Raw genomic sequence first — 18,972 nt, 5'->3', positions numbered from 1 at the left:
TCCAGTACACTTAAAAAACAGTTTTTGTCTACAACACCAGCAGGTATGTACTTTTGGCTGACCTTTTACAGTATCTAGGCCCTTAAGAATTTAACAGGAACAAAATGGTACACGACTTAGATGTACGCACAGATTACACTTAATAGAGGACAATACGCTTTTATTGCTCTGCTCACCCTAACTGGCTGGCTACTATTAGCTTTTCAGTTTTTGAACACACCAGTGCTGCAGCACACAGTACTACACCCAAAATTGCACTTTCTCTCTCAGTCTATCTCCCTTCCCTATCAGTGCTTCTAGTCCGGATTTGGGCTTGAGGTGAATTGCTGCTGTAAAAAAAAAGCTTTTCTGTGCAACACACTGCTCTCTGTCCCTCTTTCTCTGTAATAGAACGCTGATGTGACTGGCCGCAAGATGGCTGCCGATTATATAGGGCTATGACATCACAGGGGTTGCTGGCTGCTGATAGGCTGCATGTGATTCAGGTCATCCCGCCAACCCTTGTTCCCGCCTTCCCAGGATTCCTTGCTCCATGTCCTCACATGTGGATTTGCCATTTTAGATGCCCAGCCCCTGGAGCCTGGACCGCACTTAATGGAGTATAAAGAAGAGATTTACGTGTTTGAATTGTGGCGATATTCGCATTTGTTGAAAATTGAATTTTTCCTGAAATTCATAATGAACTCCACATATACATTCATGGCCGTAAATGTTGGCACCCCTGAAATTTTTCTAGAAAATGAAGTATTTCTCACAGAAAAGGATTGCAGTAACACATGTTTTGCTATACACATGTTTATTCCCTTTGTGTGTATTGGAACTAAACCAAAAAAGGTAGGGAAAAAAAAGCAAATTGGACATAATGCCACACCAAACTCCAAAAATGGTCTGGACAAAATTATTGGCACTCTTAACTTAATATTTGGTTGCACACCCTTTGAATTTTTTTTTAATTAGTCCCTGCCTATAAGCATCAATAAGCTTCTTACACCTCTCAGCCAGAATGCTGGACCACTCTTCCTTTGCAAACGGCTCCAGGTCTCTCTTATTGGAAGGGCGCCTTTTCCCAAAAACAATTTTAAGATCTCTCCAAAGGTGCTCAATGGGATTTAGATCTGGTCTCATTGCTGGCTACTTCAGAACTCTCCAGCACTTTGTTGCCATCCATTTCTGGGTGCTTTTTGATGTATATATTTGGGGTCATTGTCCTGCTGGAAGATCCAAGATCTCGGACGCAAACCCAGCTTTCTAACACTTGGCTGTACAGTGCGATCCAAAATCCATTGGTAATCCTCAGATTTCATGATGCCTTGCACACATTCAAGGCACCCAGTGCCAGAGGCAGCAAAACTACCCTAAAAACATCATTGAACCTCCACCATATTTCACTGTAGGTACTGTGTTCTTTTCTTTGTAGGCCTCATTCTGTTTTCGGTAAACAGTAGAAGGATGTGCTTTACCAAAAAGCTCTATCTTGGTCTCATCTGTCCACAAGATGTTTTCCCAGATGATTTTAGCTTACTCAAGTTAATTTTGGCAAAATGTATTCTTGCTTTTTTATGTCTCTGTGTCAGCAGTGGGGTCCTCCTGGTCTCCTGCCATAGCGTTTCATTTCATTTAAATGTCGACGGATAGTTTGCGCTGACACTGATGCTCCCTGAGCCTGCAGGACAGCTTGTATATCTTTGGAACTTGTTTGGGGCTGCGTATCCACCATCCAGGCTATCCTGCGTTGACACCTTTAATCAATTTTTCCCTTCCGTCCACACCCAGGGAGATTGGCTACAGTGCCATGGGTTGCAAACTTCTTGATAATATTGCGCACTGTTGACAAAGGCAAATCTAGATCTCTGGAGATGGACTTGTAACCTTAAGATTGTTAATATTTTTCCACAATTTTGGTTCTCAAGTCCTCAGACAGTTCTCTTCTCCTCTTTCTGTTGTCCATGCTTAGTGTGGCACACACAGACACACAATGCAAAGACTAAGTGAACTTCTCTCCTTTTTATCTGCTTTCAGGTGTGATTTTTATATTGCCCACACCTGTTACTTGCCCCAGGTGAGTTTAAAGGAGCATCACATGCTTGAAACAATCTTATTTTTCCACAATTTGGAAAGGGTGCAAATAATTTTGTCCAGCCCATTTTTGGAGTTTGGTGTGACATTATGTCCAATTTGCTTTTTTTTCCTCCCTTTTTTGGTTTAGTTCCAATACACACAAAGGGAATAAATGTGTATAGCAAAACATGTATTACTGCAATTCTTTTCTGTTAGAAATACTTCATTTTCTAGAAAAATGTCAGGGGTGCCAACATTTACGGCCATGACTGTAGAGTATTTCCATACTCAGAAGAAATGGTGTTACAAATTGTTGGGGAGCTTTAAAAAAAAAAATTTGTAAAAAAAAAAAAAAAAAAATTTGGGGTAACACCAGCATTTTAATGAAAAAAAATGTAATTTTTTATTTTCACGTCCAACTTTAGCGAAAACTTGTCAAACACCTGTGGGGTGTTTAGGCTCACTGTACTCCTTGTTACGTTCCTTAAGGGGTGTAGTTTCCCAAATTGTTTGCCAAGTTTTTTTTTGGGCTGTTCTGGCACCATGGGGGCTCCCTAAAGGAGACATGCCCCCCAAAAACCATCTCAGCAAAATTCGCTCTCCAAAATCACATTGTTGCTCCTTCCCTTCTGAGCCCTCTACTGCACCCACAGAGCACTTTACATCCACATTTGAGGTATTTTCTTACTCAAGAGAAATGGAGTTACAAATTTTGGGGGACATTTTTACCTATTATTCCTTGTGAAAATGAAAAATTTGGGGTAACACCAGCATTTTAGTAAAAAAAATTTATTTTTAATTTTCACATCCAACTTTAGTGAAAATTCGTCAAACACCTTGTGGGGTGTTAAGGCTCACTGTACTCCTTGTTACGTTCCTTGAGGGATGTAGTCTCCAAAATAGTATGCCATGTGTTCTTTTTTTTTTTTTTGCTGTTCTGGCACCATGGGGGCTTCCTAAATGAGACATGCTCCCCAAAAACAATTTCAGCAAATTTCCAAAGGCCCTCTAGTGCACCCACAGATCACTTTACATCCACATATGAGGTATTTCCTTACTCGAGAGAAATAGGGTTACACATTTTGAGGGACATTTTTACCTATTACCCCTTGTAAAAATGTAAAAAAAATAAATGGGTCTACAAGAACACGTTAGTGTAAAAAATGAAGATTTTGAATTTTCGCCTCCACTTTGCTCCTATTCCTGTAAAACACCTAAAGGGTTAACAAACTTTCTGAATGTCATTTTGAATAATTTAAGGGGTGCAGTTTTCATTGAAAAAATGGAAAATTGCTGGTAAATTTTGAAGCTCTCTGATGTCTTCAAAAAGTAAAAACATGTCAACTTTATGATGTCAACACAAACTATACATATTGTATATGTGAATAAATTGGATATAATTTATCACTTTGCTTACGCCCGTGATCATGTGACATCACGCCTCCGCCCCCGTGTGACGTCACGCTCCGCCCCTCAATGCAAGCCTACGGGAGGGGGCGTGATAGCTATCACGCCCCCTCCCGCAGGCTTGCATTAAGGGGCAGGGCGTGACGTCACACGGGGGCGGAGGCGAGACGTCACATTCCGCCGGTCCTGTAGTCGCCTGTAATCAGACCCGGAGCGAACACGCTCCGGGGACGGATTACAAACGGGATGCCGCATGCATGATCACAGGTGTCCCCAGCTGTAGGACTCCTGCGATCAAGCTTCTTATCCCCTATCCTTTGGATAGGGGATAAGATGTGTGAGCACCAGAGAACCCCTTTAAGGTCAAAATGGGCTGCGTCCTTAAGGGGTTAATATAAAGTATTAATATGGATAGATATGGTGATATAGTGGTGCTTTGCAGATAGTTGTATAGGCTGAGGACTTTAATGAAGCTGGTTGAGGTGCTGTGAGAGAGTCAGTACTGATGAAGAGGTTCAGCATGGATACTGTAGGTTTCATGTAAAATTATCTAGTAAAAAATTAATGTAAAGGAATGACATTTTGTTTGCCAAAGAGATGCAGGATCGGTACTAATTAATAGTGAAGCAGTACAAAAAGAATCTCTTTCCTGTTTGACTGTGCCTCAGCAGTACAAATAATAGAAAGCAGCTCCAGCGCCCACTTGGATTGAATTCCTGGACTGGGCATGTAGAGTTAGTATTTCTTGTCCTGATATGTCACGGCGGAGTGTGACAAGGCGGCTGAAGTCTAATCAGCTCAGGCACACACCACAATGTAATCACACCTTCAATCTGGAGCCTTCCAATTCAGCTTCCTGTAAGGGTCAGATAGGGCATCCTGATATCCATGCTTCATATGAATACTTGTCAGACCTTTAGACCATTATTATTTTCACTTCTCTGCTTTGGAGTTATTCCAGTTATGTGCTGTACAGAGTGCTAATGTGATTCACCAGACATGGATAGACATCTATAGCTCTAGGCTATTCTACAATTTCAGATCCATTAAAGGAAGCAAGTCATCAAATGCTGTGTAAAACTGTCTGCACGGGCGCATGGTGGAATAAGACAGAGCTGCAAGTACGGTAGTTTCTGCTCTGGCTGTCACACTCAATAGCTATTTATCACCCCCTCCTCTCTTCCATCTTGACAAATTCCAATGAATCTATAAGAATGTATTTTTAGCATATATATCCAAATTATTATGCAAAATATATTTTTCTCATTTACCTAAATAATTGATGTACACTAAATAACAGTCAGCATAATTCTCAAGTTATCAACTATTAAGAGTACAATTCAAATTTTATTGAACAAACCTCCTGATGATAACAGTATTTTTTTTAAACATAAAAAACTTACAATGCACTGTTCTAAATTATTATTTTTTTAAACTGTAGACTTTTATTAAGTTTTTACAATAACATAGGCAAACACATCCATCAGCCAGTGGGGGATATCAACCCCTCACAACAAATGAACTGTACACAGTTCAAAGTAAGCTTAACATGTCAAGGGAATATTTCACAGTAACCAGTCAGGACAAGACCAGAAGGGGAAGGGGGAGGGGTGTTTTAAATTGTTACGCATAGTAGGTTTCAAAACACTTTATAGGTTGTAAAGAACTAAAAATTTGTTGAGTTTGTAGCATATTTACTGAAATCGAAAGCTATTTCAATCAAACTTCTAACAACATTTTAACTTTTTAAACATTTTAACAGGTCATGTTAATATAGGTCCACTTATTTGATAGCAGCTTCACAAGTCTTGCATCTATTGAACTTAAAGGGGTATTCCGCCCCTAGACATTTTATCCCCTATCCAAAGGATAGGGGATAAGATGTCAGATCGCCGCGGTGCCGCTGCTGGGGACCCCTGGGATCCCCGCTGCGGCACCGCGCTATCATTACAGCACAGAGCGAGTTCGCTCTGCACGTAATGATGGGCGATACAGGGGCCGGAGCATAGTTACGTCACGGCTCCGCCCCTCGTGATGTCACGGCCCGCCCCTTTCAATACAAGTCTATGGGAGGGGGAGTGGCAGTCGTCACGCCCCCTCCCATAGACTTGCATTAAGGGGACGGGCCGTGATGTCACGAGGGGCGGAGCCATGACGTCACGCTGCTCCGTCCCCCGTATCGCCCATCATTACGCACAGAGTGAACGGGACCGCGGCGATCTGACATTTTATCCCCTATCCTTTAGATAGGGAATAAAATGTCTAGGGGCGGAATACCCCTTTAAGTGTTTTTGGACAGTTTCTGCTTGAATGTGTTTGCAAGATGTCAGAATAGCCTCCCAGAGCTGCTGTTTGGATATAAACTGCCTCCCACCCTCATAGATCTTTTGCTTGATGATGCTTCTCAATAGGATTGAGGTCAGGGGAAGATGGAGGCCACACCATAACTTTCCTTTTATCCCCATAGCAGCCATTGATGTAGAGGTTTTCTTTGCAGCATGAGATGGTGCATTGTCATGCATGAAGATAATTTTATTACGGAGAGCATAGTTCTTCCTTCTGTACCAGGGAAGAAAGTGGTCAGTCAGAAACTCCACATACTTTGCAGAGGTCATCTTTACACCTTCAGGGACCATAAAGGGGCCAACCAGCTATCTTTCCATGATTCCAACCCAGAACATGACTCCACACCGCCTTGCTGACCTCACAGCCTTGTTGGAACAGGGTGGCTGTCCACTACTCATTAGTGAACAGGACTGTTTGAAAATTAGTCTTCCTGTATTTTTCTGTCCAATGCAGCCGTTTCTGCTTGTGAGCATTGGTTAGTGGTGGCCAAATAGAAGGTTTATGCACAGTTGCAAGACTCTTGAGTACTCTACACCTTGATGTCTGTGGGACTCCAGAGGCACCAGCAGCCTCAAATATCTGTTTGCTGCTATGTAATGGTATTTTAGCAGCTGCTCTCTTGATCCGATGCATGGATCTGGCAGAAATCTTCCTCAATTTGCCTTTATCTGCACGAACCCATATGTGCTTTGAATCAGCCACAAATCTCTTAATAGTGCGATGTCCACACTTAAGTTTTCATGAAAATATCTAATGTTTTCATACCTCGTCCAAGGCATTGAACTATTTCACTCATTTCGGCAGCAGAGAGATCCTTTTTCTTCCCCATATTGTTTGGAAATGGTGCTCTGCTTAATAATGTGGAACAACCACCTTTTAGTAGTGTTTCCTTAAATTGGGCTCACCTGGCAATCTAATTATCACAGGTGTCTGAGATTGTTTTCAGTGATCAAAAGAGCCATGAGACACAATGCCATCCATGAGTTAAACTGAAGAACAAAATATTTAATGTTTGTGACACTTAAATATCATTTGCATAATAATGGAACAGGGTTTATATATATATATGTATATATATATATATATATATATATATATATACACACACACACACACATACACACATATTGGGATAAAAGGACGTCCAAGGAATCTTTAACCCTTTTAAATAAAAAGTTTAAAAAAAACACCCATTAACCCCTTCCTTATTAAAAGTTGAAATCACCCCCCTTTTACCAAATTCCATATAAAAAATATGTAACCATAATAAAAAATAAACATATGTGGTATCATCCGCCTGCATAAATATCCAAACTATAAAAATATATCGTTAATTAAACCGCACGGTCAATGGCGTACGTGCAAAAAAATTAAAAAGTCCAAAATAGCGTATTTTTGGTCACTTTTTATATCATGAAAAAATGAATAAAAGCCATCAAAAAGTCGATCAGATCATCCAGCACGTCAGACGGAGGTCCCCTCACCTGGCTCCGCTGCCTTCCCAGCTTCTCCTGCTCTGATCTGCCTTCCCGCAGACCAGAGCAGAAGATGGCCGATAGTGCTGATCAGTGCTATGTCCTATACATAGCACTGAACAGTATTAGCAATCAAATGATTGCTATAAATAGTCCCCTAGGGGACTATTAAAGTGTAAAAATAAAAGTAAAAAAAGTAAAAGTAAAAAAAATGTGAAAAACCCCCTCCCCCAATAAAAACGTAAATTGTCCCATTTTCCCTATTTCACCCCCAAAAAGTGTTAAAAAATATTTTATATACATATGTGGTATCGTCGCTTGCGTAAATATCTGAACTATTAAAATAAAATGTTAATGATACCGTACGGTGAACGGTGTGAACATTAAAAAAAAAAAAAAAGTACAAAATAGATGCTTTTTTATAACATTTTATTCCAAAATAAATTAATAAAAAATGGATTAAAAGTTCTATACAAGAAAATATGGTATCAATAAAAAGTACAGATCATGGCTCAAAAAATGAGCCCTCATACCGCCGCTTATACGGAAAAATGAAAAAGTTATAGGTCTTCAAAATAGGGGGATTTTAAACAAACTAATTTGGTTAAAAAGTTTGCGATATGTTTTACCCGCAACAGTAATAGAAAAGTAGGTTATCATGGATTGGATCATGGATAATTTTAATCATATTGACCCAAAGAATAAAGAACACATGTCACTTTTACCGTAAATTGTACGGCGTGAAAACAAATCTTCCAAAATTAGCAAAATTGCGGTTTTCTTTTTAATTTCACCACACAAATAGTATTTTTTGGGTTGCGCCATACATTTTATGGTAAAGTGATTGATGGCATTACAACGGACAACTGGTCGCGCAAAAAACGAGCCATCATACTAGTCTGTGGATGAAAATATAAAAGAGTTATAATTTTTTGAAGGCGAGGAGAAAAAATGAAAAAGTAAAAATAAAATTGTCTGCGTCCTTAAGGCCCAAATGGGCCGAGTCATTAAGGGGTTAAACTTAAATAAAACCACATAAAAAACAAGAATGCTGATTTGCTGGATTTCTGTACATGTGTCTATAAAAGTTGCAGCTGTGACTCCACAGCTATCTAGGCACTCCGCTAGGGGAAGGAGCTGTGCTGATCCACACCTCTATACATCACAGTTAGGGAAAACACAAGCATTTGGCAGAATGTACTGTTATTGATCTTATATGATGCTAATGCTGCTAGGATAATGTCAGACGCTTTGCAGCTCTAAAAACAGAACCCATGAACAGTATTGACAACAATACATATATTATGTAAAGAAAATAATTTAATTGTAACACTACAAAATGACATTTACATTTCCTACATCATGAAAAAAACACAAAAAAGAAAAATGTTTTCAGGATCCAGATAACTACAAGTTCCAAGATGTTATTTCATACAATAAAGCTTTCAGTTGTCTTGCTTCATAAGTAACAGTGTTTTTGCCAATGTGCATTTTCTCCTCTTCCAAGGGTTGCTCGATGATGGCTGGAATGGTTTTTCCATAAACTATCAAGGGAAAAAAATGATTGTGTTAATACATTGAGTGACACAATAAACAAACCTTCTATACCATTATTATGTATGTTCTGATTTAGCCTACTGATTTTTACTTTACTGTACGCCCTGGTCCCATTACAGGGGTTTGAAGCGTACCCCTCTGAAAGCTGTGATTGGCTGCAACCATCCAGCCAATCCCCACTCTGGGTGGAAAATATGAATGGAAAATATGTTCTATCCACATCACTGGCCGGCCGGAGTATAGTGCAGAGATGCGAGCGCTGTATAGAGCCGCTCCACATCTCTGCTATATTATGGACGATCGCATTGGGCGATATGTCTATTAGTACAGGTACTACTACTCCCATCATGGAACAGTCTATAGTAGTACTATCTAAAAAACGGTAAAAATAGAGAAAAAAAAGTGAAACACACACACTTTATAAAAAAAAAAATTTCAAATACACAAATATGCTGGAAAAAATACACAAATAAGCAGGAAAAAACACAGGAAGAAAAGTGGAATCCTCGCCTTACTCCTTTTTCTTACTCTGTTTTCCTTCTGCATCTTTCTGTACTCTTTCCCTGCAGACACGTAACTCCGCTGTGCCGGCACTCTGAACCTCATATGCTTAGTGTCCCTGTTAACCTAGCAACGGCCGGACTGGAAGTTATGTGATGGTTTCTCCCTGTCATAAGCGAGCGTCTCCAGTTGGCTTGCCAGACGCGCTATTGCTTGCACTGCACACACTTCAGGACGCTCTCCCCGGGAAGAATGAATCTCTGTACTACTTGTGGACTTCTGTTTATATTTTTGGTCTGGTTTCCTCCTTATTTTGCTCACTATAGCTGCTTCTCTTAATCTTGTTTGGAACAGACATCCATATTGCTTTTTAGCTTGCCTTTCCAGCATTTATTTAGAATTGGCTTTCATATATTGTTTCATCTGTGAGGTATATTTATGCGTCTATTTTTTTTCCTTTACATATTATATTTTTAACAATGGGACTTTAGGGTCCAATACTCCATTATAGCATCATGTACTTTTTAAACTAGCCTTCATTTTGGTATTTTATATTGTCAACAAGTACACTTTGCGGTCTTTTTGTAGAATTATAAATGTTTACAGATATCCACCTATTTTTATATTTCTCTGTGCTGAATTTGTATAAAGTATCTGTGTTAACCCCTTAAGGACCACAGGTTTTTTCATTTTTGCACTTTCGTTTTTCCTCCTCACTTTCTAAAAACCAAAACGCTTTAAATTTTCCACCTACAAACTCATATGAGGGCTTGTTTTTTGCACCACCAATTTTACTTTGTAATGTCATCAATAATTTTACCACAAAATCTATGGCGAAACCAGAAAAAAAATATTTGTGGGGCTAAATAAAAAAACGTCATTTTGTAGCTTTTGGGGGCTTTTGTTTCTACGCAGCACACTTTTCGGTAAAAATGACACCTTATCTTTATTGTGTAGGTCCATACGTTTATAATAGGTTTAATTTTGTTTTACTTCTGTTAAAAAATTATAACTTTATGCATGAAAATTTGTAGGTTTAAAATTTCTTCTTCTGACCCCTATAACTTTTTTATTTTTCCAAATATAGGGCAGTATGAGGGCATCAAGTTTTCATCGGTACCATTTTTGTTTTGATGGGACTTTTCGATCGGTTTTAATATATTTTTTTAGAGTATTCAAAGTGACCAAAAATACACAATATTTATTTACGTATACGCCATTGACCGTGCGGTTTAATTAATGTTACATTTTTATAGTTCGGACATTTACCCATGCAGCGATACCACATATGTTTATTTTTATTATGTTTTTAAAAGGAATTTTGGAAAAGAAGGGTGCTTTAAACATTTAATAAGGAAGGGGTTAATTTTTTTTTTTTTTTTACTTTTATTAGTCATCATTATCATACAGATCAACATAGTTCCATTGAGCTACATTGATCTGTGTGCTCGGCACTCGATTGATAAAGCCTTGTTCAGCCAGGCTTTATCAATGTGAGAGTTGGGAGCTCGCTTCATAGACCTGCCGCACTGTATATATATATTTTTTTTATACAACAGGAGACTAAAAAGATCTTTGTTATCTTTGGTTTTAATTAATTGTTTATAAACAGACATAATGATTATTTTATCCTGACATATCACTACAGGTATATAACTGTACATAAGCTGGTGAGAGAACTGGAAAGCTGTATGCTTGAGCCAAGGGTATAAGAGGGACTCACAGGACATGTGCCCCAGGTACTAGGTTCAGGATGTCATTCATACCAGTGTCATAAATTAATAATAAAGTTTTGTAATAATGAGGATACATACTACTATTTTAGCAGCAGACAAGAGTAGGGCTGCCAAGGTGCAGTTGTGCCAGGGCATCTGAACTGAAAATCCATGTATGTCAACATACAGAGACTTCTGTAGACTGTGGAAGAATGGCACTAAACTGAATGTTTGGCCCAAGTTACGAAAAACCTAGCTTTATCCCTGTCGGAAAGCTGGGAAAGGTCCCATAACACACCTCCCTGCAGCATCATCTCTAAATAGAAATAGACTTGTGCAAGTGGGCTCATTATTGACCTCCTATATAAAAAGTGGTGGGTGTAGCATCATGTAGATGCAAGTTTTATGTGTCAGGCCTATTCCTATCTCTAAGATATGCTTCAGTCAGAACAGATAAAATAAACATATGCCGGCTACATAATAATATTTGTTCACCTATGCAGCCCTGACACAAACTTTTAAAACTTACTTTCACAATGTTCCAAAAACTGAATACATTCATAAATGACGGTGTCCTGGAGCATGATCATGTGCTTTGACATGTTTTCCAGTAAGGATAGGAAGCACCTCTTTGCATAATACCAAGTGTCCGTTCCAAGCTGAAACCAAATCAAGAGATATTGTTTAAAAAAAATTGTATTCCACCCAGGTCTTATATGCAATTTTGTTGAATGTTATAGAGAGAAACGTACAGGTACTTGGTTCACCGAAGATGGTAGTAAATAAAAAGCAAATACAATGTGAGAGCAAATACTCATGTTGCTGTGAAGCGCCGCTCGGAATCAGCAAATATTATTGAGGAAATAAGCACAAGACATCAAAGTCTATTGACTAATGGGCTTTTCTGGGAAGATTCTGCCAATAGAATTCTTTCAGCAGAATCTGAATCTTGTCAGAAATTCTCTCATGGCACTTCCGTAAAAGAATGACAGATAGGAGGTCATAATCCATTTCTTACATGTATGACACAAAGATACTTGTAAAGAGGTACAATGTTTTAATATCCTAAAAGCCTAAACCTCGGTGGTCTAGTTTCGATGTTCAGACTTGCCTTTTTGTTGTATGGCTCCAAGCTTTTGATAACTCGTGATATGCCAAATTCATAATTCCCTTTGGCACAGTAAAGAGTTCTGGGAAAAAACAGAAAGCATAAATAAATCACTAGTAAGCATTCTAAAAATATCAGATGCAGAGGGAAGCTTTGCAAGGAGCATAAATAAAGTGTTCTTTAAAATCAATTGGTGTCCGAAACATTTTCCTTTAAATCAATTGGTGTCCAAAAGTTAAACAGATTTGTAAATTACTCTAGATCAAAAACTGGAGGCTCTTAGCACACTTTTTGATCAAAATGTGTCCGAGTCAGAGGCTATATGCACAGCAGAGGTGAGTTATCATGTTAGGGTCCCATCCGATATGAGGCCACCTCCGCGTGGTGTATGGGGGGACACATTTTGATCAAAAAGTGCGCTAAGAGCCTCCAGTTTTTGATCTAGAGTGCTGTTGCAACTTTCTTTTTTGTACATTTTGTATTTGCCACAGCAGCGGGCACCTGTGTATTAGGTTGTTGTGCTGGCTATTTTTTCTTTGTAAGTTGGGGGGTGTAGCACCCTCTTTAGCCATGCACCCCACCCTCTCAGACTGGAGGTGGTTTAGTCAATGGCTGATCCAACATGTCACACAGTCAGAGGCTATATACACAGCAGAGGTGAGTTATCATGTTAGGGTCCCATCCGATATGAGGCCACCTCCGCGTGGTGGATGGGGGGACACATTTTGATCATAAAGTGTGCTAAGAGCCTCCAGTTTTTGATCTAGAGTGCTGTTGCAACTTTCTTTTTTGTACATTTTGTATTTGCCACAGCAGCAGGCACCTGTGTATTAGGTTGGTGTGCTGGCAATTTTTTCTTTTTTTTTTTTTGATTTGTAAATTACTTCTATTAAAAAAATCCCAATCCTTTCAGTACTTTTCAGCTGCTATATCCTACAAAGGAAGTTGTTTTCTTTTTGAATTTCTTTTCTATCTGACCACAGTGCTCTCTGCTGACACCTCTGTCCATTTTAGGAATTGAAAGAGAAAATTGTGCAGCTCACTTGGACAATGGGAAAGTTAACCTGCGGTTAAAGGTGATGCCTTCACCCAGAAAGGCCTAATACAATATAGTAAAATGCAATAATTGATATATATCAATTGATAACCAGCCCTCTAGGGTAACTAGGTGAAAGAATATAAAGAAAGACAAAAGGAGATGGGATCCAATAAAATAATACTAATTTATTAGTTAGTGGTAAAGGATGTAAAAGAGAGGGCTTCCAAGTGCCTTAGCGGGGCCCAAGCATCAGGCACAGGAGCTTAAAAATAAAAGCACAAAAACAATGAATAAAAATAGATGAAAAATAGATAAAAAATAAATAAAAATAAATATGGGAACATATAGTCTAATGCAAACTATGGACAATATGCGATGCGCAAATTAAGGGAAATGATGCATTCAATCAGACAGTACAAGTCCTCAGTTCATAGCTACAGTGTGATGCACTGTTAGATATATTGTATCCGAAATAGACTGTAGATCTAATGTGTCCGATGGGCACGGAGGTATCCGGCTCAGAGGAGGGTGCCCGTCTGCTCGTGGATAGAAGCGATTCCGGTAAAGCGGCTGGCATTTTAGGAATTGTCCAGGGTAGGAGAAAATCCCCAAAACAAACCACACTTGCTCTGGACAGTTTCTGACATGGACAGAGGTGTCAGCAGAGAGCATGTTGTCAGACAGAAAAGAAATTCAAAAAGGAAAGAACTTTCTCTTTAGTATACAGCAGCTGAAAAGTACTGAAAGGATTGGGATTTTTTTTTTATAGAAGTAATTTACAAATCTGTTTAACTTTCTGGCACCAGTTGAAAGAAAATGTTTTCCAGTGGAGTGCCCCTTTAAATCAATTAATATAGACCATTTGCTGGGTTAGTGTTGCATGATATGGTATGGTTTATAAAACATAAATGTATATATATATATATATATATATATATATTTTTTTTTTTTTTTTTCTTTATAAAGCTGCAGATGTCTTTTCTGGAGGCATACAACATTGGGGAGAATAATATGCAGATTATTTTTGTGTATAACAATACATGCATTTATGATATAGAATAGATTGTTTGCTTCTGCAGGAACACATTTTCTAGAGAACATTCAATATCGAAAAAAAGAGAAAAAAGTGAAGTGTGCTCCTAGCATGACACTGTGTGAGTGAAGGACAGGTCAAACAAAAAGTATTGCTTTACCATATGGTGTTGTGCTAAGAGAACTACTCTCAGCAAGCGTATCAGGTCAGCAGCCAGACGGTCCTCCTGGGCCTTAGGACAAGGTCAGGTATAGAAAGCACAATCCAGGTAGAAAAAAATGGATCTCGTGTGTGCTGCTTCTCCCTGTTCATATTCACATACGCAAGGTGTGGAACTGTGTGTGTACTCTATTGGTCCCAGACTAAGATATAACTAAGAGTACATTTATTCGTAATAATTAAAACAATAAATAACTTTTGTACAGCACTAAAAACTAAGCGTTTCTGGTCTGCAACAGACCCTTTGTCAGGTAGGTGCTTGTGGCACAGGGCCAGGATTTTAGCCACCCTAGGCAAAAGCTAATTTTGACCCCGCCCATTATGTCCACCCTTTAACACATCCCACCTTACTACTGGGGTGACCCACTGTAACAAACCTCCTTCTTATGTTATCTCCTTACTACTGGGGTGACACACTGTAACCAACCTCCTCCTAATGTAAACATCTTACTACTGGGGTGACACACTGTAACAAACCTCCTCCCCATGTAATCTCCATACTACTGGGGTGACACACTGTAACCAACCTCCTCCTAATGTAATCATCTTGCTACTGGGGTGACACACTGTAACAAACCTCCTCCCCATGTAATCTCCATACTACTGGGGTGACACACTGTAACAAACCTCCTCCTAATGTAATAATCTTGCTACTGGGGTGACACACTGTAACATACCTCCTCCCCATGTAATCTCCTTACTACTGGGGTGACACACTGTAACAAACCTCCTCCTTATGTAATCTCCTTACTACTGGGATGATAGACTGTCACAAACCTCCTTCTCATGTGATCTCCTTACTACTGGGGTGACACACTGTAACAAACCTCTTCCTCATGTAATCTCCTTATTACTGGGGTGACACACTGTAACAAACGTCTTCCTTATGTAATCTCCTTACTACTGGGGTGACACACTGTAACAAACCTCCTCCTTATGCAATCTCCTTACTACTGGGGTGACACTATGTAACAAACCTCCCCCTCATGTAATCACCCTACTACAAGGGTGACACACTGTAACAAACCTCCGAAGTTGGGACTCTGCAGGGACCTCAGGGATTAGCTGCGCTGCGCTCCTCTTGCAGACTGAAGAATGCTACTTATTATGGTGGTGGTGGGGGGGAAGCTGGGGAATGTATTTATTGTCCGTGCTGTCGGGATGCTGGTCATACCTGACCAGAGTTATTGTGCCTGTGTACAGCGCTCCTCTGACAGGCTTGAAGAAGGCAATTATTATGATACTGGGGGGGGTTGAGTGGTATTGGCTATGAGCGGGTGGCTCTGATGCTGGCTGGCTACGTTTCTTGAAGCCTGCAGAGCAGAGCCCCCCTCAAGAGTGCACTCTAGGCGGCTGCCTATGATACAGTATAGTATGGCGGATATGTAGAGATATAGCGGACCAATAATCATGTGATGAGAGACTAAATAAAGAGGTCAGCATGGCCAATATCTAATATCCTTATCTCAGTGGGTGTATCTGGCATCCATATAATAACCAGTATATCCTGAACCTTATACACTGTAATGCCAGCCTTGATAAGGTTATTATATGGTCCGTGAGTGCTGCTACCTCTTCACAAATATATTGAAGTCTGAACTATTGTCCTGTCCCACAAGCACATACCTGACGAAGGGTCCGTTGTGGACATGAAACGTGTTGTTTTTAGTGCTGTACAGAAGTTATTTATTGTTTTAACTATCACCAAAAAATAAGAAAAATGTATATTAAGGGTATGCACTTCAAGTTCACTTACCCAATAACTAAGTTAACAATACAAAGATGATAAATTTTCTTATCTGGGTAGTCATAAGCAATCTGCTCTTCTTCCTTTTCAATCTTCCTCATAAATTCTTCAGCCTAGTTGGACAAATGAAAGTTATGGTTGGTGACTGCTATTCTCCCCAATGTTTGTAATTTGCATTGGAACTAATCTTACAAATATCTGTAATGAGAGATGCAAGACTTGAAAGATGGCACTCACCCCGTGGCGTAATATATTCTTATTTTATTCAGTCAGCATGGGTCTCAGACACAATGGCCCACAGGCCATTTGACACCACACAGGGCGCTTACTCATGACCTGAGGTCACGAGGAAGCGCCCTGTGTGGCGTGAAACAGCCCGTCGCCATTGTGTCCGAGACCCATGCTGACTGAATAAAATAAGAATATATTACGCCACGGGGTGAGTGCCATCTTTCAAGTCCTTGTATTTCTACAATGTACGTGGGTGCACAGAGTCACTGATAACTGAGCACCACCATAACTGGCAAGGATTGAGATGGAGGAGCGTGACGATCAATGTCCAAAGAACGCATAGTGTAAATTACGACAGTGCCGACTGACTGTTCTGTTGAGAGATGGTCTGTAATGAGAGGTACATTAAACAATCTTTGATAAAATGCCCAAAGAGAGTGCTTGCTATATAGCAGCCCATTTAGTAAGCTTTCAGTCATCTGTCTGAATATGAAGTGTAGGTTGAGCTCTAGAAGAACAGCCCTACGGTCAGTGGCTCTCCTCCTATCAGTTTTGTTGTAATAATAAATGACTCCCTGTACACACTACATGCAGAGTAGAAAACATATTACTACAGTGAAACTGTGTATAATACTTGTGCCATTAGCCACAGAAATGCACAATAATAAATCCAAAAACAGCACAGGCTGTAGCTTGTTGGCAGTTTTCTTTTTTGACACCTAGTTTGTTTATAACATATATTACAAGGTTTAAAGGGGTACTCCAGTGGAAAACATTTGTTTTTAAAATCAATTGGTGCCAGAAAGTTAAACTGATTTGTAAATGACTTCTATTTAAAAATATTAACCCTTCCAGTACTTATCAGCTGCTGTATGCTCCACAGGATGTTCTTTTCGAATTTCTTTTCTGTCTGTCCATAGTGCTCTCTGCTGACACCTCTGTCCATATCAGGAACTGTCCAAAGCAGCATATGTTTGCTATGGGGATTTGCTCCTGCTCTGGACAGTCCCTAAAATGGACAGAGGTGTCAGCAGAGAGCACTGTGGTCAGACAGGAAAGAAACAAAAAAAAAAAGACTTCCTCTGGCACATACAGCAGCTGATAAGTACTGGAAGGATTAGGATTTTTTTATGGAAGTAATTTATAAATCTGTTTAACTTTCTGGCACCAGCTGATATAAAAAAAAAATAGTTTTCCACCGGAGTACCCCTTTAAGATATATTAAAAATAATTTATTATAATAACTAAATAGACTAGGTCTCCCAAAGTAGATAAATCTCTCAATAGAACATACTTACCAGGTCATTTTGGCTTGTCATGATGTAAGACACACAGAGATTTGCAAGGACAATGGCACTGACATTTAGAATCTGTAAAATAGACAGATGTCATTATTACTTTTTGATCAGCACAAAAGCTTTGATAAGTATACATTACTTATATTCCGATGTAATTTAATTCTGAATAATGGAAGAGTAACTATTGAGTCACTTAATGGATGAAGGTGTTGGAAAAAGCAGGATTCCCAAAGTGGTTGCAAATAAAATCTCACACACATTGCCAACATTAAGCATACTGTATACTTATAAATGCAAACATTAAAAGCCCATGCATCGAGTACAGTACTTTACACATTAGACTTCCTAAGTTCTACATAACCTCTGCGTAATGTTTTATATTGTTCCATATATCAACATAAGACTATTGAGGTCACGTATGAAAAAACACAAGCGACTGCATAAGCTAGACAATTATGTTGTTTCCCTCTTGTATACATAACTAAAAGGTAATATACTAGTGATCAAGCTGTAATGGTGTCCAGTCCGTTAAGCTTTATTGCAGCACAGAAGACATTATCACTGTTCATGTACATGGAAAATGTTAAAGCTGTAAATAAAATTGTGTTGAAATATCAAATATGCATAATTTTCTTTTCCAGGAAAGCCATTAGAATGTATACATATTTTATGATATGTGGAGGAGGCAGAAAGTAATATTTTAAGAGAAAATTGCCAAAAAACGTACACCAGGCACCAATGCCAATTATCTGCTCAAAGAGATTGTGATACCATACAAGTGCCGCAGCCTCTTCTATGTTTACATATACCATGGGATCTCAAACCAAGTGTCATACCCCCCACCGATCTGATATGGATAGGCCATTCATTTTAAAGAGCCAGATAACTCTTAAAGGGGTTCTCCCTTGTTTATACAGTTTTTTGTTATTATGTTTGTGTGTTATGTGTGTATAAGTATGTGTTTTTTTTATGTGTGTTGTGATTATGTATATATGTATTTTCTTACCTTTTGTGAAGATAAGGAAGCTGGCCCCTTTTTCTTCCAGCGGCTTGCTGTGTAACCTCGGCCTCCGCCATGTTGTGTTCGGTAAGTGGGATGTCGGGGGGGGGGGGGGGGGGGTGGTGTTCTTGCTTCTGTCCTTCCTATCTTCTGATGTCCCAGGCGAATCTTTTCTTCCTGTTTCTTCCGTGGCTCAGCGACGAATCTGCGGCCTCTTCCGGCGCATGCGCAGGTATTT

General features: G+C 39.3%; 1 protein-coding gene across 2 annotated transcripts in view; it reads right to left on the bottom strand.

The window, feature by feature from the left end:
* Positions 1 to 7,690: 7,690 nt before the first annotated feature.
* LOC130273580 (tetratricopeptide repeat protein 30A) overlaps positions 7,691 to 18,972 on the bottom strand; it is a 71,176-nt gene continuing 59,894 nt past the window's right edge. The window contains exons 16-20 of one of the 2 annotated variants that reach the window (XM_056520635.1): positions 17,735 to 17,806; positions 16,215 to 16,318; positions 12,171 to 12,249; positions 11,589 to 11,718; positions 7,691 to 8,830 (exon numbers count right to left, since the gene is read on the bottom strand). In XM_056520635.1, coding sequence (XP_056376610.1) covers positions 8,694 to 8,830; positions 11,589 to 11,718; positions 12,171 to 12,249; positions 16,215 to 16,318; positions 17,735 to 17,806 — 522 coding nt within the window. In that variant the 3' untranslated portion in view covers positions 7,691 to 8,693. The remainder of the gene's footprint in view (positions 8,831 to 11,588; positions 11,719 to 12,170; positions 12,250 to 16,214; positions 16,319 to 17,734; positions 17,807 to 18,972) is intronic. The other variant, XM_056520636.1, reaches the window with a different exon arrangement.

Source organism: Hyla sarda, chromosome 5 (assembly GCF_029499605.1).
Source record: "Hyla sarda isolate aHylSar1 chromosome 5, aHylSar1.hap1, whole genome shotgun sequence".
NCBI lineage: Eukaryota > Metazoa > Chordata > Amphibia > Anura > Hylidae > Hyla > Hyla sarda.
This window is presented reverse-complemented; position numbering and strand designations above follow the sequence as displayed.